Below are 25194 nucleotides of genomic sequence, written 5' to 3' on the forward strand. Positions count from 1 at the left end.
CTCCGTACGCCCGTCTGTTTTAACCGCACCATCTGTTTTCATTCTGGGGGGGGGGGAGGGAAGCCCTTGGATGGAGTAGGGATTCGTAACTCCTGGGAGTACGTTCCGTAGCCCTTTCTATTCTCTTCTTGCTCCAAATTGAGTAAGTCCCTCTGCCCTCTCTCTCTCTCTCTTGTCGTTGCAGCACGGGTACGTCGAGGGGCAGCCGCACAAGAAGGGCCTCTTCCCCGCCTCCTTCGTTCACATCCTGTCCGAATAAGGCCCAGCGGAGGAGCGGGCGGGCGGGCAGGGAAGAGCATTTCCCCTCTCCCCCACCATTAAGTTAGTGTTTAACTCTCTGCCTGAGAGAGAGAGAGAGAGGTTGCGTAACCTCGCTCGTTCCATTTGTGCGCTGTGAATAATTCATCAGATCCTGACAGTAGAGATCAAAAGGCACGCGGTGCCTCACGTAAAAGCCGCTCGTACCCCGGGGCTCTGCCACGTCCTCAGGGCCGGCGCTGCCCGTCGAACCCTCGACTTTGGGCGGCGTCTCAGATCCGTAGGTTCTCTTATAGATTTTTCACATCCTTCGAAATCTGGTTTCCGTTTACTGAAATCAGCCCAAACCAATCTTAGGAAGCCTTCGGGCATTTCTTTATCACTTACCTTCTACAGTCAAACAGAGGTATTTAAAAAAGAAATTTTTAAACAACACCTGAAAATGAGGACCTGCCAGAATCAACTATGCTGTTCAGTGCCACATTCCTTGTCACACGGTGAATGGGAATCATTTCCTGGAAACATAATTTGTTGTATTGGTCTTATGGTGGGATGGATTTTCCGAAATTAGTTAATGGATAATCTTAATGAAAAAAATAAAACAAGTATATTGTATGTTATGGTCCTATATAAAACGTATGTTTTGGTACTCTTGGTAGACTGAAAGAACAATGAGTGACATATTTATTTGAGTGTAGCTCTTCTTGGAGGAAGTGCAGTGCTGATGACAGTGCTTATGTAACCAGCACAGACTTCTGAAAATAGGATGTGTAAAGCCCCTCCCTCTAAGAGGGTTAGGTTGGTAAAGTAACAAACGATCCAAAAGACAGGGTACAGGGTGCAAGTGTGTGCGTGTTCTTGTTTGTGTGTGTGTGTGTGTGTGTGTGTTGAAAAAATGTCAATGCACTGTCAGTCTGACACTCATACGGTGTTTTGGTTGGTGGTTGGTGTTTCGTATTGTTTGTCTAATGAAAGCAGAGAGGGTTCAGTCTCCAATAGCAGAACTGCAGCCGGCTTCGTTTCGAAACACAAGGTCAAAAAACTGTTGACAATACCCTCAGGCCCTTTATCACGGGAAGTCTGTTTCACAACGACAGGGAAGGAGGCCTGTTTACAGCGATTTGCACAGAGAACTACAACGTAACCGTGTTTGTATGCACACATGCATACACGCACACGTGCGCACACACACATGCACACACACACACACACAAGGGAGGGTGGGTTCTGTGTTCTACATGTGCTCCCCTGTCCAAGGTGCATGGAGAATGTCAGATTAACGTTTCTGGACACGTGACCACTGGCATGTGAAGAAAAGGACATTTGAGACTGCGCGATTTCATACATGGAAACTGTGTCTGAACAAAGGACCAGCTTTGGCATGGTAAGCTAATATGGGCTGCGTTCACTGTGCGTCCCCGGGAGAGACTGCGTGTACCTGTGCTTCAGTGTTATTAGTGTGCATCCCTGGGGTCTAGGTTTCAACACACATAATGGTCAAGGATGAAAGAATACTTGAAATCTAATTGAGACACACTGTCCTGTATTTAATCAGTCATTCGAGGATGGATCATGTCACACTATTCCTATTCATAAGCCACAATTAATTACAAGCAATTACTTTATTTTTCTACAGAATTGCACAAAACAACAGTTTTTTTCTGGCCTGTTTCCTGTTCAGGATCTACAGCTGTAATAACTAAAGAGTAGGCCTATATAAAAATTTAATAATTGTTATATCATTGGTATTTTTTTAAATTGACTGATAGGGAGAGTGTAATCTTTTATTTCAATATGTAATGTATAATGCATTTCAGTAAACAGTTTTGAATAGCCTCAAGTATTTTTTTTACTTTTTATTTATGGTATCTGGTATTTGATTAAAAGTACTGTATTGTGTCTGTCATCCAATTTTCCTTTTTAGATTGAATTTTTTTATTTTCTTAAATGATTAATATTTTATTTTTGTTTTATATGGGCTGGCTGTAAAACATGGAACTTCCCAATGTATGTTTGTTTATATTATTATTATTATTATGAATGTTGTTATACATATTAAAGTGATATGAACGCAACATGAAGGCATCTCGGTTTTGTTACATTCGTGTCTTCGACCCCCTTCTCAAAACCTGTGATATGACGATGCGTACCATAATGCTGTTTAGCTGTTTAGTAGTGTTATTACTACAACGAGGGAGTTGACTGGAACAATTCCAGTGCTCCAAAGAATTTGATACCGAATTTGTTTTAATGTTATATCAGATTAGATTATACTACACTGAGGAAATGGTGGTATCTTAATTTATTGTCCATCGTGAGATATTCCCCATTTCATGAAGCAGCCCCATAGGCGTGCCATTCAGATGCCGGTCTGCCCTACTGTAGCTTCATAAAGGGAACCTTCGCTGGGTTAAAAAAAGAAAACTCATTCAAAATTAATAGGAAGAATCTCATTTGGTTCCCCTGTCAAAATTGCTTACTTTTTTGCTATTCACTGTTTTTTTTCAGTCTTATTCCAGATTTATCCAGTCACGCATAGCCTATATCAGCAGATACTGCTGCAAGTTCCACCATCGGTGTTATAAAAAATATAACGCTCAGTTAAACTTGAATTCAGTCCAGACAAGAATATGCTCTCCTCCAAAAGCACGTAATGGGAGCCAGAAATTATCGCACCCTAAGTACTTACAGAGCAATGCACTGTGGGTCTGTTGGCTCAGACTCCGAATGCTGCCCTTCCGAAGGGCCACTGGCTGGTCTTGGGTGTGGCCCTTCCTGGGCCCTGATTTGCAGTCACTTATCTGCATTTGACTGAATGTCTTGGTTTCAAATAAAATCGGTGACCGTTTAAAAACTTGGGCCAAAATAAGAGAACCAGCTGCCAGCTTTTTGTAAAAAAAAAAAAAAAAAAAGTAGTAGGATCCAAAAAAACAGGATCCAAATGCTGTGTGTTACCATTTCCGTATTTTTAGTGAGTTTTTTTTTTTTCCAAAGGAGGTTCCCTTTATCTAATTATTATACAGTGAAGTGTCACACTACCAGTTTTCTGTTCTGTCCCAAGATATGAGCTCTGAAAATTCATAACAGTTCATTACATACCGTCACTTCAAACCTGCCTTTATGTGCGAATCAGGTGACAAGACAGAATCAGTCTAGCCAATCAGTAGCACTACTTACTCGGTTAATTACCAGGACTGGATTTGGCTTCGTGCTCACACCTTTAATTGGTAACTTGCATTTCTGACCTACTGATAACCCAGCATGTTAAACACACTCCATGACAATGTCCCCTCTTACACCTGGAGTTGCATGTGACTGTTCAGACCAGGGGTTGCAAAGTCCTGGGGTGTGTTCCAGTCACTTATTTTTTTAACTCCTTGCTTCCTTTCCTTGCCTCCTAGCACGCAGTGCCACTTGCGTTCAGAGTTCAGAGTGCCGAACATTTCAACAAGGCCATTGCCTGCTGGAAGAAAATGAACGTATTTACTTAATCCTCGCTTGTCAATCAGTGACTTGTGTTTATGCATGTAAGTGCTTAATTCGTTCAAAAACCAACGGACGCAGCAGTCTTCCAGGAGCTGAGCGTGAAATCCCCAGGTTAGAACAAATCACCATTTTAGTCTTGCCTAATGGCACTGTGGCATAGAAAAGAGCCAGCGTGGCAAAATAGTGGTCAAAATAACCTAAATGTGTATGTGTGGGGGGGGGGGGGGGAGGAGGAAGGACTGCAATGCTCCAGGGGTTTAGCCTGCAAGGGGTAATTCAAATACCTGCTAATTTATCAATTAATGTACCTTATCCATTAATTAACACTCCAATTATTTCTCCCCGCAATGACTTCAGAATGCAAAAACCAAGAGGAACTTGTTACATGCATTTATTTCCAAAACAAAAGAGATGAACAGATGTCCCCGTTAAAGCCAGATGGAAACAGGCATTGTGTTACCTCATACAGACTTGCATAAGAGATGGTTCTGCAATACGGGCCTATGACCTAATGCAGCGTATGCAGTTCATATCGAAGCCCAGTCACCCAATTAAAATTTCCTTTTATTCACTGCATATAATGAATGGCTGTATTTGCTTTATGGAAAATTGTTCCTGGAGTGGACAGGACAGGGCACAGGCAGGGAGAGCATGTTCCCCACAGGTCTCCAGTTTAAGGCTAATGGAAACAGTTGCAATTCTCTCTCTCACACACACACACACACATGCACGCACATGCTTTATACACTGGTTACATTTTTTAAAAATCCCTCATTCCCACACATACAGGACAGATTTGAATTCAAGTCATCACTAACCCCAAATATATGGGGTTTGCTCAAATCACACATTTCTCTGAAGAAGCGTTTCAGAATTCAGTTCCTCTCTCATCTGGTTTTCGTGCTCCGAAAGCAGATCCTCTTCAAAGTTTGAATGGAAACTGAATTTCCGAACATAATTATACCATGCAGTCAACTCTGGATCAGTGTCAACAAAGATACTCTATTTAGGTCACTTAAATCACCCTTAACTAAAGGAATATTAAAAAAAACTTTTGATTTGCAGGAAAAATAGGAGGTAAAAGCTATTAGATGATTCACATATAGTGGGTAAACCATCTCAGGATTTAAAACAAATATTCCCTGGTCAGTATATGTAATATCTTTGTTGAAACGGATCTCATTGAGTGGCTTCACAACCGGCCCCCTGCACTGCATGATGGTACCTCCTGATTGGCTGCTCAGTGCCGCCCACCCGTCCAATCATGCATTGAGTACAACATTCAGTCTGTCGAGAGAAGCATCCAGCACAAGGCACCAGGTAACGTGGCCACAGGCGGACCGCCCCAGTCGTCGTGGCGATTTAGTGATTTGTCATGCGCACCTCTGACCAAAGCAGCAGAAGGCAGAGTTTTAGCAAAGAAAAAAAAAAGAAGCTGCTTGAATTTCCATGTATATCAGTCCATAGCGATTAAATTCTCCACTTTCTGAAAAAAAAAAAAACATTTTAAAAAGTGCTCGATTTTCCACGACCCTCTTAAAGTGACCGCAGCTTCACAGCACATGCGTGTGCGAGCTGCTGCAGGGCATGCGTGCGGTCGCGAGCTTCCAAACCCCGCCTCCAACCCCCAGGAGTGAGCGGAGCTGCTCGCGGCCTCGTTTTGGGTCAACACCCCCCCCGAGGCTCCCGAATTCCTGCAGGATAGCTGTGGATAAGGCGCGGTGGTTCAGGATAAAGCACTGGGGCAGAAATAGAACTTCCCGCTCGCGCTCCGGTCCCCGTACGCCCCGCCGCAGGGTGGCGACAGCACCCCGAACCGTCTGTGAGACACGCCGTTAAAACACAGGCTTTTTAATAAACAAAAAACTCAAGTATAAACGGAGACACGAGCGATTGGTTTGGTCTTAGGACAGCGTTTTGCGGTTTTGTTTGTCTGTTTGTTTGTTTGGTTCTGCGAGACTGCGGCGCTCCCAGCCATACAGGGCCGGTCGCCGGTGTCCTCTCTTTGGTCTGTTTGTTTGTTTAGCGCCCGGCGGCGGTATGGCTTCCGGCTGCGTGCGGTTAGGTGCGGTCCGGCTAAGGCTCCGCCTCCTCTCATCTTTTGTGCAGCTTGATTTTGCCGGCGGCGGCCAGCTTCTCGATGACCTGCATCTCGAAGTCGCCGTTGTGCACGCCGGTCCTGCGGAACGCCCCGGCCAGCTTGTTGTTCTCCCAGTAGTGGTGCCAGTTCCCCAGGTGGTCTGCCCCGTAGCCAAACACAGACACCTGGGGAGGGAACAACAGCACCGCCGTTACCGCAAATACGTTTCCCTCCGCACCCCACCCCCCCATTAATATAGGCCCAGATTCACTGTAACCCCCCCCACACACACACGCACGCACACGCCCACACACACACACACACACCACATGCCTAACCTTAACCTAATTGGAACCCTAACCCTAACCCTAAGTCCTAACCCTAAAACAGCCCAGCTAAAGGTGCGTGTGTGCGTGTGTGGACACGTGTTACTATCTTTGTGAGAACCAAAGGTCCCCACCTTGCGTACACACACACACACACACACACACACACACACTTTAACGTCAATTTTAAAGGAACACATTTTAGCGAGTATCATATTTTTCCAACTTCAGCTGCTGCCAAGCTGGGCACTCACTTAATTTTTTTAAAAGAATTCAGTCCAGAGGAAAAATAAAACTGTTCTTGGCTCAAATGTGATGTTTGTAGCACAGAATCAGCAAAGTGCAGACATTCACAGCTAACAATGCATTTTTTTAAACAAAGAATGACAAAGTATTAATTGGAATTTAACATGACCAATATTTTCTTTTAAACTATATAATAATAAATATGATTCATGCCTAGCCTTTCTGTGGGCAGCTGATACAATATCCTGTGAGGCGAGGTCACGCCGTCAGAGGAGGAGGAGGATTGGGTAAGTCCCCACAAAGTGAGGTCATCTGCCATCAGTCACCACAATGCATGGCATGCCCTGAAGCTGCTGGAAGTGCACTCTGGGATAAGACGCTGCCAGCGCCGCCCGTGGTGAACACGAGCCGTCCGCACCGTGTTCTCACAGACACGGCGGACGCGTGCTCGCGCGGTCACGTGACCCAGCGGTGGAACGAACTCCCCGTCCCTCTCCGAACCTCCCCCTCACTACCCATCTTCCGCCGTGGCCTGAAGACTCATCTCTTGAGACTATACCTAGACTAACCACCACCACGCTGTATATCTCACCCTAAATCCCCCCCCACCCTTTTTCATGACACTTGTTACATGTTGCCCCATCCCAGCACTTTTTGGTAATCTGTATTTGTCCTAATACTGTAGCTTATTCTTCTGCCTAGTTGGCTTTGCAGAGGTTAGGTCTGAATAGTGTTCACTGTGTGAACTAAACTGTTTTTGGCTAGAAATATCTGTACAAAATAAGTATTGTACCTTACTGAATCTGTGTTTTAGTAGTTGTCCATGACCATGAAATGCACTTTTTGTACGTCGCTTTGGATAAAAGCGTCTACCAAATAAGTAATGTAATGTAACGTGACCACCCACCTCGTCGCAGACGTGCAGGGAGAAGACGATGGCCAGCATTCCGGTGGACGGGTACCTGCCGTGGCGCTCCGTCCACCTGTCGTGGGTGTATTTGAAGAAGGTCGGGTTCACCACGATCACCTGCGGGAGTCGGTATCAGAGCATCAGCGTGCGGCCAGGGAAACATAGCTCAGGAGGTAAGAGCGGTTTGTCTGGAGGGTTGCCGGTTCGATCCCCCGCCCTGGGAGTGTTGAAGTGCCCCTGAGCAAGACACCTAACCATTAATTGGTCCCAACGAGCTGACTGGTACCTTGCATGGCAGCCTTTCACCGTTGGTGTGTGAGTGTGTGTGCGAATGGGTGAATGAGAGACATCAACTGTAAAGTGCTTTGGATAGTGCTAAATGAATGAATTACGCATTGATGTTACCTTGTCTTTATCGGCCTGGATGCGCGCTTTCACTCTCATGTACGTTCTGGTGAGAAGAGAAGGAGATCACTGTACGTTACGGGTCACAGGGTCACAGTCCAGAGTAAGGCAAGTGAACGCATGGGAACGCAGGAGAATGAGAAGGTGGGCGCTTCTGAGAAAGCGCATCAATGTGAAAGTATGCGAGAATGTGAAAGTATGTCAGCGCAAGACCTGCAGTAAGTGTGCAGAAGCACAGAGAAGCATGCAGATCTCAGTACGGCGGGGGGGATGGGGGGGGGGGGGGTTTCAGACTCACGTCTTTATCTCCCCGGTGGTCAGGGCGCTGGCCACCCACTGCAGGTCCCGCAGTTTGAAGGGCAGGAGGACGAGGTGCACGCCAGGCCGCAGGTCCACCGCGCTCTCTGGGTAAATCAGGTGGTGCGTGGTCCTGTTCCCCACGTCCTCCTCGAACCCCGAGGTAGTGGCTTTGTTCATCCTGCAAGAGAGGGCGCAGCTTGTGGGTTAACGACACTGATCTATGCCGTGCTCAGTTAATAACACTGACCAGTGCCCTGATTGGTTAATAATACTGACCAGTGCCCTGATTGGTTAATAACACTGACCAGTGCCCTGATTGGTTAAGAACACTGACCTGTGCCCTGATTGGTTAATAATACTGACCAGTGCCCTGATTGGTTAATAACACTGACCTGTGCCCTGATTGGTTAATAATACTGACCAGTGCCCTGACTGGTTAATAACACTGACCTGTGCCCTGATTGGTTAATAATACTGACCTGTGCCCTGATTGGTTAATAATACTGACCAGTGCCCTGATTGGTTAATGCCACTGACCAGTGCCCTGATTGGTCATGGTCACACATACCTAATCACACTGGTGTGGGAGTCGATCAGCGGGCCATGCTTCGAGCCCAGCAGGTTCCCTGAGTTTCCCACCACGGCACACTTCCTGCACCGAGTCTTCTGGGGCTTCCAGTCTGGCAAGGGGCTGGAGATGACCTGGAACATTTTCTGGATCACCTCCTCCGTCTTCGGCTCCCCCGCAGACCGCTGGAGACCCTGGAACACAGAGTGGACCCGCCGCTCAAGCCAGAGACCCAGGCGTGGAGCTCCTCCCTCTCCAGAGGGTGCCACTGGCCTGGCACGCAAGGGCCTCTCGCGCTTCCCGGTAGAGCCGCAGCCAAAACAAAACTCATTCCAGGGTCTCCGGGGCCAAGCCGGCCTTGGGACAGACATCCGCCCTCTTTACGACCTGGCTGGCATTCGTTTTTATCTTTTTACGAACTCTCGGACTCTCCAACAAAGGCTCTGCTATAAAGTATGTGTACCTTTGTATTTAGTGACAAGCTGGGTGTCTGTTACAAGTCAAGTCAAGCTTATACCATGGTTGCCTTCCAAAACTTCATTACCGTCCAAAGACTCTAATTCGGTTAAATTAAAACTTCTCTGCTGGAGAGAAGCTTACTGTACCTAAATTTCCACATCCACACCCTAGGGAGGTTTTTTCCCTTCTGTTTTTTTGAACGTAATTGCATTGACAGTCAGCAGTCATGGAATCGGTGACTCGGTACAACAGCTTTAACTCATGCGGTTTTACAGCCTTTGGCTTACAAGTGTGATAAGGGAGGCCATTTTTTCCCCCCAAACGCAACGGCAATTTTTCCAGATGTTTGTCCTCAGAGATACGGGGCTTCGATGATGTCTGCAGAGCACCTCTCCCCCCCTCCAGGCATTAAGGGTAGGGGGAAAGGGATTTTACTGAAAAACAACAGCAAATGAAAACTGTTTATAAAACACTTTGTTTCCTCAGTTTCATATACAAAGGTCATTTTTATAGGTAATTTTTTCCATTTTGTAGGATTCGCTAAAGCTTCTAAATAGGACACGGGTAAGTTTTTGCTCATTTGCTGAAGCTGACAAATAGGATGTGGGGAAGTACGTGCAGCTTTTCCCCCGCTACTGCGACCTGTTTTTCACTTCCTGTTCTGCTTCAGAGCAGCCGAATTTGAGAATTACACTCGTCACACAATCAGCTGGATCTGTTGACGCATTCACGAAAAATGATTGACGAAAAATTTGATAACTTTCCACCTTCCAAGAAGCGACGAGAAGAAAAACGAAGACGGCGTGTCAGAGACGTCAGCGCGGCTAGCAGCTGCGCGCTCCCCATGCGACCTGCTGATGTCATGGAGGCGAGGGCCCCTCGGCTCTGCAGCTCAAAGCCTGCCCAGAGTCTCCGTAGAAGGTGGGGGCGGTGAGGGCCAGGGATGGGTGCGAGCGCTGGAGTACTCAACAGAACAGAACTGTTCAAGCACCATACAGTACTCTAAAAAAGTGAACGAATGGCTTTAGTTCCATCATTTATTTGTACATTGCATCTTCATCTTCTAAAATCCTTGATTCACAGTTTGCATACCAGCATCAGCTGCAACACCAAAGAAGTAGATTTTTGGTTGTTGTTGTCAACGATACAGGTAATGGCACTCAAGTTAGGTCCCATTCAATTGTAGGCCGTTTGTCAGAATTCAATGCAATTTATTGCATATACGTTTTGTAACAAATGGAGTGCCTGACACAAGTAAGATTTGTGTCCACATCTGATATGCACACAAACGTAAAATGCTAATTTAGGCAAACCTTCACCCATTAGTGTGCATGCAGCCCAAGCGTGGTGGATAATGGCGTCAAACATTAACCACTTTATTGAGTTAGCTGGGAGGAGGGCCTCACCCAGGCGGGGGGGTGATTTTAGGGGGTCTTCGGTGAAAAGGCTTTGGGAACTGCTGGGCTTGAAGGTTCTACCCGACGTTTGTTTCCTGACAATGGTGTCTTATGTCAGGACCTGGATGCCAGAGATGTTCCTGGTTTCTGTTCCATCCAAACCTGTGACTGCATAGCTGGATTAATTATTAGGCTTAATGAGCACAAGTGACCATGTTCTGGAAAAAAATCCGCTGTTTCAGGCTCTGGTTATTCTTCTGAAAACCAGAGACATCGTTGGCGCTCCAGGACCACGGTAGCCTAGCCCGGGCTAATGCACAGGCCCACTGCCCATCTCTGCTCATTTCTCCCTTTTCCTCCCAAAGTCAACCAGCAATATTTGCAAACAACAGCAGAGAAGAGAGGAATAACTGGAAATGAAACAACTGTACTATATTACACAAAATAAAGTGTGCAATTAAAGCTGAAGTAGGCAAGATTTCTCGACGGCCGCGTTGTGGAAACATTTTGAAAGTCATTACACCCAATGGCCCAGCCCAGAGAAAGACACACTGGTTCACGTTGTAAATCACTTTGTTTTGACACAAACTCTGGTTCCAGAAAGCTGAATTTGAGTGTGTAAACACAATGCATGGTGCTGGATATCTCTCATAGCAGCCCTTTCTATGATTGATACTGATTAAGCATGACCGTCCAATAATATCTTTCTTAAGGAAGTTATGTACTGCAGCTTTAAATAACAGTGCAAGACGAGCAGACACATCCCCCAGTCAACGGATGCCATCAGCCCCTCCCCCGCCCCCCCCCCCCCCAGACACTGATAGTGTTGTCTCTCCACACCCTTACTGGCAACATTCCAAACACAAATGAGGGCTTGAGTGCTCAGTCAAAATTCCCTCAGGAACTGAAGCGCGATAAATCATTCCAATGCCCATCCCAACTGTGGAGTCAGAGTCAGTGTGAATTCATTGTGGAGTCAGTGCCAGTGTGGAGTCTGTGTGGAATCAGCGTCAGTGTGGAGTCAGTGTGGAATCAGTGTAGAGTGAGTGTCTGTGTGGAGTCTGAGTGGAGTCAGTGTCAGTGTGGAATCAGTATCAGTATGGAATCAGTTTGGAATCAGTGTAGATTGAGTGTCAGTGTGGAGTCTGAGTGGAGTCAGTGTCAGTGTGGAATCAGTATCAATGTGGAAGCAGTCAGTGTCAGTGTGGAGTCTGAGTGGAGTCAGTGTCAGTGTGGAGTCAGTGTGGAATCAGTATCAGTATGGAGTCAGTTTGGAATCAGTGTAGATTGAGTGTCAGTGTGGAATCAGTATCAGTGTGGAAGCAGTCAGTGTCGGTGTGGAGTCAGTGTCAGTGTGGAGTCTGAGTGGAGTCAGTGTCAGTATGGAGTCAGTTTGGAATCAGTGTAGATTGAGTGTCTGTGCGGGGTCTAAGTGGAGTCAGTGTCAGTGTGGAATCAGTATCAGTGTGGAAGCAGTCAGTGTCGGTGTGGAGCCTGTGTCAGTGTGTAAGCAGAGGCCGTACAGAGGCAGTGGTGGGACACTCACCAGCCACCACTTGAGGGTGAGCGGGGGGAGGCTGGCGTTTTGGGCAGTGAGGACGGGCTGCTGCTGGGGGTCGTAGTGCCGGTCGAACCACTCGGACCGGCCGGCGTCGGCCACGCACGACGGGCAGCCGCAGGCCACGCCCTCCTCGGGCCGGGCGGCCTCGGTCGGGGGCGGGCGCCCCAGAGTCCCGGCAGGCGCCGTGGCGGCGAAGGGGCGCAGCGCGGCCACGGCCAGGGGGAGGAGGTTGCCCCGCTGGAGCGTGTGCGTGGCGATGGTGACGAACAGGATCCCGCAGAGCAGCGCGCACAGGCACACCTTCCGCTTGCACTGCATGCCTGGGCGGAACGTGGGCCGCTGACGGGGAGAACGCGGGTCGCTAACGGGGAAATAGCGGTCGCTAACGGGAAAACAGCGGTCGCTAACGGGGAAATAGCGGTCGCTAACGGGAAAACAGCGGTCGCTAACGGGGAAATAGTGGTCGCTAACGGGGAAATAGCGGTCGCTAACGGGGAAATAGCGGGTGCTAACGGGGAAATAGCGGATGCTAACGGGGAAATAGCGGTCGCTAACGGGGAAATAGCGGTCGCTAACGGGGAAATAGCGGGTGCTAACGGGGAAATAGCGGTTGCTAACGGGGAAATAGCGGGTGCTAACGGGGAAATAGCGGTTGCTACCGGGGAGAACGCGGCCGGGCTCCTGGACGCTTCTTCGACGGCAGGTCCCCTCCTGTCGCCGTTAGATGGGATTATGAGAGGAAAGCACCCGGGAAGCTTGTTTATTTTTTTAAAACAGTCCCGGATTGACCGACGTCCGCAAGCTCAAAGTTACCTCAAAGTTTAAAAAATAAATAAATATGTGGTAAAAAGACGACAGCTACCTGAGTTTGGTTTGAGCGTAAAAGACCGTGGTTTGAGCGTGAAGGACCGTGGTCTGAGCGTAAGAGGCCGTGGTTGCGAACGTGGTCCTGGCGTGGCGGTGTCCTATTCGGGCGCGGAGGCCCACGGGGACGGTGCGGTCGCGGGACCGAGGGAGGGCGAAAGGGTCGCGGTCACAGACCCCGCCTGCGCGTCGCATCGGCGCGCTCGCGACAGTTGTCCGGGAAACGAAAAGGCGCTAAACCGGTCTCCCTGGCTCTCGGCTTCCTGGCGGCTGCCGGGTTCAGGCGCTAGACCTCCCCGCGTCTCCGACTCTTCATGACGCCGCTCCGTACAGCTCCCTCCCTCCTGAAGAGAAACACACACAAAAAAGCACATCACTGCGGTGTCCTGCTGTGAGCCGATCAGACAGCTCAACTGCTCAGTGAATTCACTTCTCACTTACTCCAGCCCTACTACACCCTCTCACTCCTATCTTAATTCACCTTCACTTACTCCAGCCTTACTCCACCCTCACTTACTCCAACCCTACTACACCCTCTCACTCCTATCTTAATTCACCTTCACTTACTCCAGCCTTACTCCACCCTCACTTACTCCAGCCTTACTCCACCCTCACTTACTCCTATCTTAATTCACCTTCACTTACTCCACAACCTTACTCCACCCTCTCTTACTCCAGCCTTACTCCACCCTCACTTACTCCTATCTTAATTCACCTTCACTTACTCCAGCCTTAATCCACTCTCACTTACTCCAGCTGTCCTTCACCCTCACTTACACCAGCCTTACTCCACCCTCACTCCTCAGGAAAGAGGAGTAGGAGTAACGGCAGAAAGAAAGAAAACAGGATGACTTATTACCATCTCGTGCTGGCACACTGCCTGCCTTTTATGGGATTCAGGGAAAAACACACAGGCATAATCATTACTCTGCACAGACGGTAAATAAATACGCATCCAGGCTCCAGACAGAGGAAGTCGTGTGGCTCTCCGGCGCCTGAGTCATTCTGCGCGGCAGAGACGTTGTGTGCCGCTGCTCTTGGGCCGGTTAAACACCCAGCCGGAGGGAGAGACAAAGCGACGTCCACAACGGCTGCTGGGGACCCCAGTTCCCCAAAAATCGCACACCCCCAGCCTCCTGTCCGTTTTCCTGCATCCGCCTACCCGCGAGTAAGAGCTTCGCCCACTAGATTCCTCCATCTTGCAAGAAACTTATCACCTGCTCACAGTGCTGATGAAACGTCAATCACTGGGTATCGAAGTTGTTACAGTTGAAGTGCAAACGCTTCCTGGTTGAAGTGTACTGCATACCGAAACGGCGTTTCTGGCAAACGGGTATAAATATCACGTTTATTAATAATGCAGGCAACATCATTACACCCTTTGACTTGCTTCAAAGCTAGTTTCCCCTCATTTAAGAACTTGCCTGTCCAATAACTCACAGAGCCGCTGCAACAGGAAAGAGAGGAAATGATGTCGCTGTTACCCAGCGTGCGGAGGGAGGAGGGGGGGGGGGGTGTCCGTCTTCACCGGCGGTAATCCGTGGCGGAGGAGAAAAACTGGAGCAACTGTTGGCTCGCGGGCTCCCTGGAATCCCCGGTTTGGGGGGGGGTTTGCGTCATGCGCGGTAGGAGGCGGCGAGGGGGGGGGCGGAGCCTGCATTCACGCGGACCGCGTGGGAGCGTCCCCCGAGCCCGGCGGCCGGGAAGCTGCTCTATAGCGGTCCCAGACTGACGGATGTGAGCGTGCCCCGTTCCCTCCGCTCCCGGCCCGGGCTTAAATCAATAACCCCGGGCGCTCTCGGGCAGCAGGAAGGAGAGCCGCGGGCTCGCTGGCTGTGTGCGGCGCTAACGCCGCTAACAGTGCTAACGGCGCTAACGGCGCTAGCGGCCAGCTGCTGCTTCTGGAGGGAGACCGGGTTAGGGACCGCGTGCTTACTGGCAAACGGAAGAGTGTGGGGAACGGGGGAGCGAGCGAGAGAGCAACAGAGAGGGAGGGAGAGAGAATAAGAGGGAAAGAGTGAGAGAGAGAGATGGACAGAGGGAGGGGGAGAGAAAAAAAGAGAGAGAGAGGACGAGAGCGCAGCAGAAACCGCAGCCACAGCCTTGCACTGAGAGAGGGGGACTGCGAGAAGGAGACCAGCTGGCAGGGAGGAGGGGGGGGGGCTGGGAGAGGGGTAGTGGGGGGAGAGGAGGGAAGGGGTGGGGTAGAGAGGGTGCTGGTGTGGTGGGGGGTGGGGTGCAGAAGGAGGTGGGGTAGAGAGGGTGCTGGTGTGGGTGTGGGGGGGGGGGGGGGTGAGGGTCAAACGGGGAGAGCTCCCAGGCTTTGGCTGACGGTCAGGCGCCCGTGCCAGTCGCTGGTCGGGCCGCCATCTGAACGCAGCTGTGACGCCGACCGTGCCCAGCGCTCTGTACTCCGTCAGCACCCCCCCCCCCCCACACAGCCAGATCAATACACAGTATCCTAAATCAGCGGGCCGGGCCTGCAGAGCGCCTGGGCAGACTGACACAGCGCCAGCAGGCCTCTGAATGGCAGGTTCGGGCACTGTGGCGCTGGCCCTGGCGCTGGGAGATGGCAGCTGTAGCTCAGCAGAGGGCAAACGCAACGCCTGCAGCACTTCTCTGTCTCACGTTACAGAAACCAGAAACCAGAAGCTATGCACACAGCCACACACACACAGATACACACACACACACGCATATACACACACACACACACACACACACACACACATACACACACACACAGATAGACACACACACAGATACACACACATACGTGCACGCACACACACCTACAAACACAGACACACACAGACACACACATATACACACATACACACACGCACACACGGGCACACACACTCACACCCACACACACCCTTTTCATTATAAGTGGGTTAAGCACGCACAGCCCATTTTTCCGTTCCACTTCCCTATCAGATGCGAGCAGTGTCACAGGTGTATTCCCCACAAACAGTGCGCCTGATCAAATTACGTAGGAGCAAGTAACGTTTGTTTTATCAATTGACAACCTTCACTAATAGTGTTCTAGCCACAAATTCAATCTTTCCTCTGTGGGTACCGTGTTTCCCACACATTTACTTTACTTAGGCAGCCAAATATATTTGCCCCCGCCCAATAAGTTTCTCTGCATGTAGTTGTTTATTTCAGCATTGGCCACTCATCGCCGAGCCGTCTCTGCCCCTCACCCCGCAAATGAGGCTCAAAATGAAAACACCTACGTGTGGCAAAAGTTCTCTTACCTGCGGCATAGAATTTTCGGTTTTCCAGAGAATATTCTGTATCTCTCCGATTGTTAATTCTGTCAGGACCACTGTCATCAAAGTAGATCTTTATTGACAATAAAGGCAATACCGTTATGTTTGGCGGTATGGCTCTGTTCTGGAGCTCTCCCGCCAAACCACGCAGCCCGCGTGGATAAGGCCAGCAGCCAAACCCCCCTAGAGGGGTACACACAGAACAGATCCAGCAGCAAAGCAAGTTCTTAACGCATAGGGATGGAGAAATGCAAATTCTTGACGCATAGGGATGGAGCTGGGGTGGTGGAGGGGATTTACAAAGCAACGTGCAGCAAGCTTGCGTGCAGGAGGAGCAGCCGAATGAGTAGAGGGAGGCTGTTTAAGTAGACCGCCCTGTTAAGTGAATTTACTGATAGGCGAACATCACTCAGCTGAGCCATCAGCTGATTCGGCCGGAGCGCTTGACTCTCGTGGCCTGCCAGAACTACGCGATGCTTCATTTTTGTTCACAAAATGAGACTTTATATCATCGTAAACCCGTCCAGGAGACGATTGTTGCTGTTCGCAGCTTTGATGTCACACCAGAGCGAGGTAGATGGCTGAAACTGTTGTTTTTAATTCCCTGACTGCTTCACATTCCACGCAATTTAAAGACTAGTTCAGACCAAAGACCTGCGACGCTGCAAGCTGGGACTGCCAGCTCATCGCAAAATTCACGGTTTGCAACGCTCTAAAACTGACCGCATTCACATTCATAAAAGCAACGAGATGAAACCTTTCTTGCGGTTACAACAGCAACGATTTTATCCACCTCCTTGTCCGCAGTAATTTCCTTGTTTGTTGCAATAGGGTTGTAACTAGGTAGCTGTTTCATAGGTGACTTAGGCGCACCAACTGTCTTAACGACTACTTGTATTTTTATTTATTTTTATTTTTCCATAGATTGCGTTGTTGCCGTTCTCGTTGTTAGCGTTAATCAGTTTAACCACAGGGTCCAATTGAACATGCGGTTGTCCTGTACTTGGACGGTACTTCTCTCTAGGGTTTCGCTACTTGTTCCTGGTTATGGTTATACACTTTGTTGTACGTCGCTCTGGATAAGAGCGTCTGCCAAATGCCTGTAATGTAATGTAAATGTAATACTCGGACGAAAGCAGCAGCGATAGGGAGATGCTAGCGGTAGCAGCAGTGCTGCTAATAAAGAGCGTGGCTTCGACGGCCCGAACATCCGGTGCTTGGAGGCGGCAACTGGTGCTTCAGCGCCCGGTAAGCGGAGCGTGCGCACAGCTGCGCAAAGACCTGGATTTACCGCCGTTTCTAAATTTCACCCATCTTTGTCCTGAGCAGCACGAAGGGCTGGCGTCACCGTTAGTTTGGGACGAGACTACTCGTGCGCAGCACCAAGCGGTCCTTCAAGAATTGTCGCAGTGAAATGTATGCCGTCCGCCAGTAAGATAACCACCACCAAGGCCCTCCCCCGCCCCCCCATCCCATCCACCCAACAACAAAACGTTTCCAGGAGAAACACTGAGGGCGGCAGCACAAAGACTGACGGAACTTGGGAGTGAAGCTTAATGTGGCGGATTAAGAGGATAAACTCTGGACAGAACAATACGCGGCTCATTCTTTTTTCCATGGGGGGAAAAGAAAAGGCGTGAGCGCCCCCCGCGGCCCGCTCCAGCGAGCGGGAGGCGGCGTGGCGGAGCCCCGCTCCAGCATGTCCGCGCCCGCGCGCTCTCCCTCCCAGCGTTCGAGAGCAGCAGGGCGCAAGGGGCCCCCGGAGACAGAGCCACAGCCACACGCAACAGACCCCCAACAAACGAAAGGAAAACATGTTGTTCCTGCCCAGCCCCCAAGCCACCCACCCAACTCCCCTGACCTCCCGCCCGCCCACCCGCCCCCAACTGTGATCTCCAATCCACCACCCTCCCCCCAGATGCCTGACAGGTCCGCTGAATGTGAACCAGCTGCTGAAACCTGCTCCCCCTCTGTAAGAAAGCAGCAAACTCCCGTCTTCAGCTATCGCAAAGACATTCTAGAGGAATAAGATGCTGAAGTCATTAATGCGCGCTTTTGACTTGCGAATTTGCCTGCATTTCAGGGCCATCAGGTACGTGTCAGTTAAGCAAGTTTGCAGGTTTAATTCTGTACGAGTGCTCAACACTGGTATACAAGAATGCCGCAGAATATTTCCATTAAGTTAAAACTGGAAAACCCTGTGCGCTAGAGCACAAAACAGACAAGACGGAACACAAAAATAATTGTCTCTCCATCAAAATTCAACCAGGGTGAGTATAACTTTGTCCCCAAATATGAAGGTAATAGGAATGACAATTAGAGCAACAACAATGTTCAAATGAAAAAGTAAAAAGCACACTCATCACATTCCTCAATAACTATTTGGAATTCAGAGCTCTAGCTGCAGTTTGAGTCTTTACAGATAGGTAAGGAATGTATGTAATAACAATTACGGGATTCTCAGGAACCGGCCTGATGCCCTAGACCATTTCTCATGGAATGACTCATAAATGGAAACGGGACTTTTGAAATTTAACGGGAGCTGAGTGAAGTTTCTGTTTGTTATGTTCGAAGACAGAAGACGCTTGGTGAAGTTTTCTCGTCAGATTTATTATTACCACGCCATGCTAGGTTCTGTCCCTGCTATTGTTGAGCTGAAGGTTCCATCACTGTAATTCCATAATGTTCAAACTCCATAAGTGAGCCAGTTTAATGCAGCCTGAGCAGGAAGAGACCAATTTCTGTCCGATAAAAATGCATCTAATTACTGAATTTCAAATAATTAAGCATGTGGAAACAACCAAGATGCTCGTTGTGTTAAACACCAATAATATTGTCAAATCTAAAATAACAGTTTATTGGCAGAGAACAATCCTTCAATGGTGGAAATATAGAACATTTTCTGGTTGATCTCTCCCTGGTGGCTAAAAATGTCTTTCAAACATAACAAAATATTTTTCGTTTACAAAGAAAGGATAAGCCGTCTCTGACTAAAGCATATAAATTTAAACTATACATGAACAACAAGAACAAAAAGCACATATCAGTGCAGGCAGGCGTTAACATCTTATCAGCACTGAAATGGGAAAAGCATAACTAATTTCATTAAAAATCACACATCACGTACCTATACCCCTACTCTAAAAATATATTCTACTTAAACTATTAATACATTGATGAACATTCTGGTTGTAACTGCTGGATTGCCCAGGGCATATAAAATCAACTTGTGTATAATGTTAAAATCCACTGAAGGCCACCAAAGCCCTTATCATCATGCTACAACGTTCTGAAGAATTTATTAACCAGAGCTAATGTTTGCTGAAAGTTACTGCTCGTTATATAGCAACCCAGCCACTGATCGTTGCACCTACCACCTTTGGGGGAGACAGTACTTCTGCACACAATTAAGGCATCAATATGATTTTTAAAAATTACTCTTTTAACATGAACAATTAGTAGGCCTATGGAAGCTTTGATAAATTGTTTGTATGAATTCATAAATATGTGTGGGAGGGTCTTAAACAACAAAAAACCTTTCGAAACTCACATATGGTCACTTGTTATACAGTCCCACAGAGCTTGGAATCTAAAGAAATAGTTTCTTGCTGAGCTAACTAGTACAGACATGCACAACCTCGCCACCACCTACAAATATATTCTTAAATAGACATTTGCCCTAGAACACATGTAAATGAAAAATGTAAATCATTTTTTAGCTATGAGTGACTACAAGCGAAGTCTAGTGCCTTATTAAAATAAGCCAACTGATCTTTGTTCCTCAGCAAAGTTGGTTTGGGACTTGTTTCCCATGCTGACAGCATACACCAAAGTACCAGCTAAGGCAGTTAAGCTGGCCAGCTCTGTGGCAGGTAAAAGCAGACCTCGAAGACATCTACAAACATAAGAATTAAATGTCAAGCTAATAGGATTGGCTAATAAATAGTCTTAGTTGACAGAAGATCTTAACTGTGGCTTAATTGCACACACTAGCCTAGTGTATAGGTTGAATGCACATCTGTCGCAGTTCCTCATAGCTGAAATTGCAACGAGGACTTGTCTGACAGCCCACATAAAATGTGAATCCACAGAAACAGGCTGCCTTAAAGATCTCATCTAGCAATTGTGGTGGCCATTTTTTCGCAATAACACCGACAACAAAACCCAGAATGACAGAGTTGATTCATAAGCAGCGAGGCTAATCATGGCACTCCCTGTGAGCTGTTCCTCCAGACTATCTCGCTTACCCCGAGATGCACGCTACCCTACAAGATGTTTAAATAGGAGCAACAAGCCTCATACAGAAATAGAACGCGCGCGGCCGTTAGTCGTATTACAGCGGTAGGCTACATAATTCCACAAAGTTCAGAAAAGTTAAACTGCGTTCAAACAAAATCGTATAGGCTACATTCACAGCGCCTGTAAGTTTAGAAAGAAATGCTTACAGGCTAAAATTGGTCCTGTAGTAGCCAGATGACTTACGAAATTGAAGTTTCCTGAAAGTTAGTGGGCATAACGCATTGATTTTCCTGCTCTCCCGTCAAACATTTACATATTTTGTTCATAGTGCGACTCTGTTTGAGACTACTTATGGATAAAAAACAACTCTTTAATAAAGTCTCGTAATACGCCGTGGTGGTCGGGGCAAGGATTTTACTGAGCCCAACGTTAAAACTTGGGCGTTTTTCGATTTCGATTTCCAACATTTTCGGCAATTTTAACTAACTAATTGACTAATAACATTTGTAAAGCATGTATCCGTAGGCTACTTACATCTCGGAAATCAGACGACGTCGTTTCAGCAGCGTGAGTTGTCGAACAGTTAGTGCTGCATGGTAAGGCGAATGCTGTCGGGGAGGAGTGTTCCTCGTTTATGCTGGCTTGAGTGTCTGTTGATAGTGTGCCTGACTCGTAAGAGCACAATCCCCAGTGTACAATTCAAACGAAATATTTATTAGATACCTTGTGTCCGCCAGAAAGCCCACATATCCGGAAGCGTAAACGTTACATCTTAAATATTTGAATATTAGCCTGCTGTATCCTGTTTTTTAAAGGCCTTTCCCTTGTGTTCGCTGGTTTCTGGTCTGTTAATTTCTGACACAATGCAAACATGTATTTAAAGATGTACCTAGACTCGTCACGAACGGTTCACCTATTTGCATGCCATTCGTTGCAAGGATGTGCTGCTGTTTCCTGCTTAATAAAGCCATTTTAAAATAACACAACGCAAAATTACTGCAAATATCAATTTTAAGGCTTCCATCGTTTTTAATCCCTTTATCATAACTAAACTATAAAAATATGCAGTTAAAGAAGCGAAATCCTTATATATCTGTATGTGGATGCGAAAGTTTATTCTTGTTCTAGTTTATTCTAGAAAGTTAATACACCATTTCGATCCAGATTTAAGCACAGAGAGGCGGTTTAAAGTCAACGGGAGTGAAGTAATAAAACGGGCGCGGCAGTGAAATTCAGTATGGTCCTTTTCTGTACGGTAATCCTGCGGTATGACCTTTTATGACTTGAACAATTCCACACCAGAAAGAATTAGGCATCTTGGTATTTATTTATTTATTTCACAAACTACAAATAATCTGTCTTGCAAAAATGTTCATTGAAGGTTATAAAATTTATTCTGATTACTAGCCGCACTGTAACTCTCTTTACATTACATTACAAGCATTTAGCAGACGTTCTTATCCAGAGCGACTTTCACTACTTTATACATAGCATTTACATTGTATCCAGTTATACAGCTGGATATATACTGAAGCAATGCAGGTTACACGTAAGTACCTTGCTCAAGGGTGCAATGGCAATACCCAGGTATCAAACCTGCAACCTTTAAGTTACAAGACCAGTTCCTTACCCATTATTACAGATTTACAGAAAATGTCAACAACCACTAAACGATGGCAAGAACCTGTGCTCCTGAAGGTGGAATCTAGATAAATAAATTCTAAATAAAGCCAGACCATCAGTAGGATTTGTCTAATGAAAAACATTTACTGTTTCATTAATCTTGCTTTAAATTGATTGCAAACAAAAGTTTCTTCTGAAATAAATGCATGAGCTGTGTCATGAAGCATTTGTCTTCTTGATAATCACGTACAAAGAAAGCCAGAGAGCTGTCACTTCGGTCGGCCATATTTACTGTGTTTCAGTTCTGTCTTAACCCACTTCCTTCAGGAAATGAAAAAAAGAAAATTCTACCTCAGGCACAGAAGCTCTAGCTAATCTTTACCTATTTTGAATGAATGCTTGCTCAGTACCTTGAAATGTGATTCCCTACTAGATGGCCGAGCCTCTCCAAAGCTGACGCTGAAATGTTGCATGGAAAACTCCAAATAAACCCATCCTGCTGTCTCCTCCCCATCCCTCATGTCCTCAGGCTACGTATTGTGTTCAAGTGAAATAATGCCAATGCTGCCAAAGAAAACCCATTTATTTGAACGTGTTCAAATCATTTAACATCTTCTGTGCATTTTGTCAAAATTGTTAGTTTTTTTTTTTTTTTACCTTTTTCAGCTTGTTTTAAATTCAGAAAGATTGGATAGTGAGTCCTCTTTGGAGCAGTATCATGTTGCTGGATTCTGTGGTATGTCAGTGAAAGAACATTACGCTCTGGACAGCTCTCTGTGGTCTGGGGCTGGCGAGGCATGCATAGGAAAGGAAAGATCACCAGAATCTAATGATTCTGATGTATCTGGTTTGGCTGCCTTCCTGCTTCTGGTTTGTTTATGCTAAACCAGACAGTCATCCACTTATAGCGAAAAAGCTCTTATCATTTCCAGTGTTTTACGTTCTGAATTTACTCTAAATTAATTAGGTTAACACAGAGTCATTGGATGAAAGATACTCTAAGTCTATTTTAGAGAAAACTGGTTGGTCCATAATATATATTCATGTAAACAGAACCATCAAACAAAAATAACACTAATCCTCCTAAGACCTGGTAATTCATTTTTGACCCTTGTAGGGGACGTGAGGCATGAATCTCGAGAACCTTGTAGTCTACTGTGAAACCTACACTACACGGGGCATTCAATAATACAAAAATCAATAATATTTTGTAATCCAAGACAATTTTAATAAGTAAAAAAGAAAAATTAGGCCAGGCCAGGAAGATAATAAACAGCTTGGCTTGGTCTTTAACATTCTTTTAAAGCTTTTCATTCCAGTTTTAGCGCATAACTTTTTCTTGACACATCATGTTTGGAATGTAGACCCACACTGACCTGAAATTAGATGGGGTACTACGCGGAACCAGAATATTCCATGCCATTTCTTAGCGGGCACCAAACCAAAGCATCATTTTTGGGAACAACGATGCAAGGTCTACAAGCTTTCCCAAAAACAACATAGGTTCTCATCTCTTTTACACACACATTCCTCACCTCGGCGTCACTCTCAAAAGAAGCAGGAAATACCCTTATCTAGGCAAAGGGATCAAACGAGTTCTCAATTTTCATTGCAGTCCTGCCTGAATATTCATATTCTTGTTCAACGTATCAAAAATTGAAAATAGCTAAGTCAGTTGTACAAACTGTGGACAACTTTAGATAGCATAAAATGAATTTTACGTACTTTTTTATCAACTGAAGAATAACAGGAGAAACAAAGCTATTTGTTTTCTTATAGGAAACATGAAGTGTTACAAATGGAAGCAGAGTGTACTGAAGAAGTGAAAGATCATGAAAATTATATTGGTGATTTGCCTCCAGCTATTAAAAATTGTATTTTATATATATCAAACAGTTTCTCTCTGAATAACTAGGTACCTATTATACACAGATGTATCAACGAGTTTGACTTTTATGGATTGAGGCTTAGTGTCTCTGACGTGAAGGCTACTTACAGTACAACATGTCAAAGCTTAAAACCTTTGTTTCTAACTTTTGGTGAAAGGGCTATGTGTATTTTTTTTAAACTACACTACCTGTTGTCATAGTAGAATATATCGTAAATAATGTAAGACTAAGTTAATTGTACATGTAATGTTTCAAGCAGATATACACAATGTGTGGAGATCTTGGGTGAACCAGCATCAGTTGACATAAGTTTAGGTCAAGGCCAAAAAGAAAACAACAACAAAAGACTACTCTCCCCTCCCTGCTCAAGAATGAAATCTCAGCAAAAGTCTCAGCCAAAGAAAGAGAGAGAGAGGGGGGAGAGAGAGAGAAGGGGGGAGAGGGGGAGAGAGAGAAAGGTGGGAGAGGGAGAGAGGGGGGAGAAAGAGAGAGGGAGAGAGAGAGAAAGGGGGGAGAGAGAGAAAGGGGTGAGAGAGAGAGAGGGAGAGAGAGAGATGAATTAAATTAAAGGACATACAGACAAAAAACAAAAACAAAGAGAAGGGAATTTGCCCACACCTTGTTGTCGGCTGAGAAGCAGAAGGGATCCTCCGATGGCAGGTTCTGCCTTCAGCATGTACATGCCCTCCTCTCTGGGCTGCTGTGCTGCACAAAGTAATCTGCACAAGATGGTTTAGATTATGACGTGAGGGGGCATGTCAGTGTAAGTGAGGGGGGGGGGGTTTGGAGTAAGAGGTGGAGCACAGAATTACTGTTCTTTCTTTTCTTCAGTTTTTCATCTACTTGAGCCTTGCTGAAACTTGCTTTAGGAATTTGGAAATGTCGTTTCCAAAATAACGGATGTAAATAGGCTTACAGTTGATACAGTGAGTCAATACAGAGTTCCCATCAGTTCTGTGTACATTATTTTTTATATGTGACTATGATTCATTTCAAAAGTACAATTGATCCGTTACTATATATCAGTAAATACCACAAGCATAATATTGACATGATATTTTATCATAGTCCATGGGTGGGACCCAGTTATTGGTTTTGTCATATGACATTTCAGGGAAGACATACTGGAATAAAATGAAAAAGACTGCCAAGAGCTGCTCATTAAAAATGCTCAGTACAGTAGATCTACTTTTAACACTTGATGGAACAGAAAACATACCATGCTACATGTAGTCCATATTGTAAATTATGCCAGTGTACAGTCCTGTGCATCGTTAGGGCTGAACTTACTTCCTTTATGCAAGG

General features: G+C 46.5%; 2 protein-coding genes across 4 annotated transcripts in view; one reads left to right on the plus strand and one right to left on the minus strand.

Annotated features, from left to right (window-relative positions):
* unm_sa1614 (un-named sa1614) overlaps positions 1-1144 on the plus strand; it is a 62548-nt gene extending 61404 nt beyond the window's left edge. Inside the window, exon 28 of the mRNA XM_064306093.1 lies at positions 185-1144. Within this exon, the coding sequence (XP_064162163.1) occupies positions 185-259 (75 nt within the window). The 3' untranslated portion in view covers positions 260-1144. The remainder of the gene's footprint in view (positions 1-184) is intronic.
* Positions 1145-4119: 2975 nt separating this feature from the next.
* Positions 4120-24627, minus strand: st3gal8 (ST3 beta-galactoside alpha-2,3-sialyltransferase 8). Of its 3 annotated transcripts, none has more exons than XM_064305736.1 (7): positions 24508-24627; positions 11982-13204; positions 8580-8773; positions 8010-8189; positions 7712-7757; positions 7304-7423; positions 4120-6009 (listed from the first exon to the last, which is right to left on the minus strand). In XM_064305736.1, the coding sequence occupies exons 2-7, from the start codon at positions 12312-12314 to the stop codon at positions 5839-5841; spliced, it is 1044 nt and encodes a 347-aa protein (XP_064161806.1). In that variant the 5' UTR covers positions 12315-13204; positions 24508-24627; the 3' UTR covers positions 4120-5838. The 3 variants fall into 3 exon arrangements, with proteins under 3 accessions (XP_064161806.1, XP_064161805.1, XP_064161807.1); XM_064305735.1 differs by lacking the exon at positions 24508-24627 and adding an exon at positions 20912-21268; XM_064305737.1 differs by lacking the exon at positions 24508-24627 and adding an exon at positions 21101-21267.
* Between the last annotated feature and the right edge of the window lie 567 nt (positions 24628-25194).

Source organism: Anguilla rostrata, chromosome 13, assembly GCF_018555375.3.
Source record: "Anguilla rostrata isolate EN2019 chromosome 13, ASM1855537v3, whole genome shotgun sequence".
NCBI classification, from domain to species: Eukaryota; Metazoa; Chordata; class Actinopteri; order Anguilliformes; family Anguillidae; genus Anguilla; species Anguilla rostrata.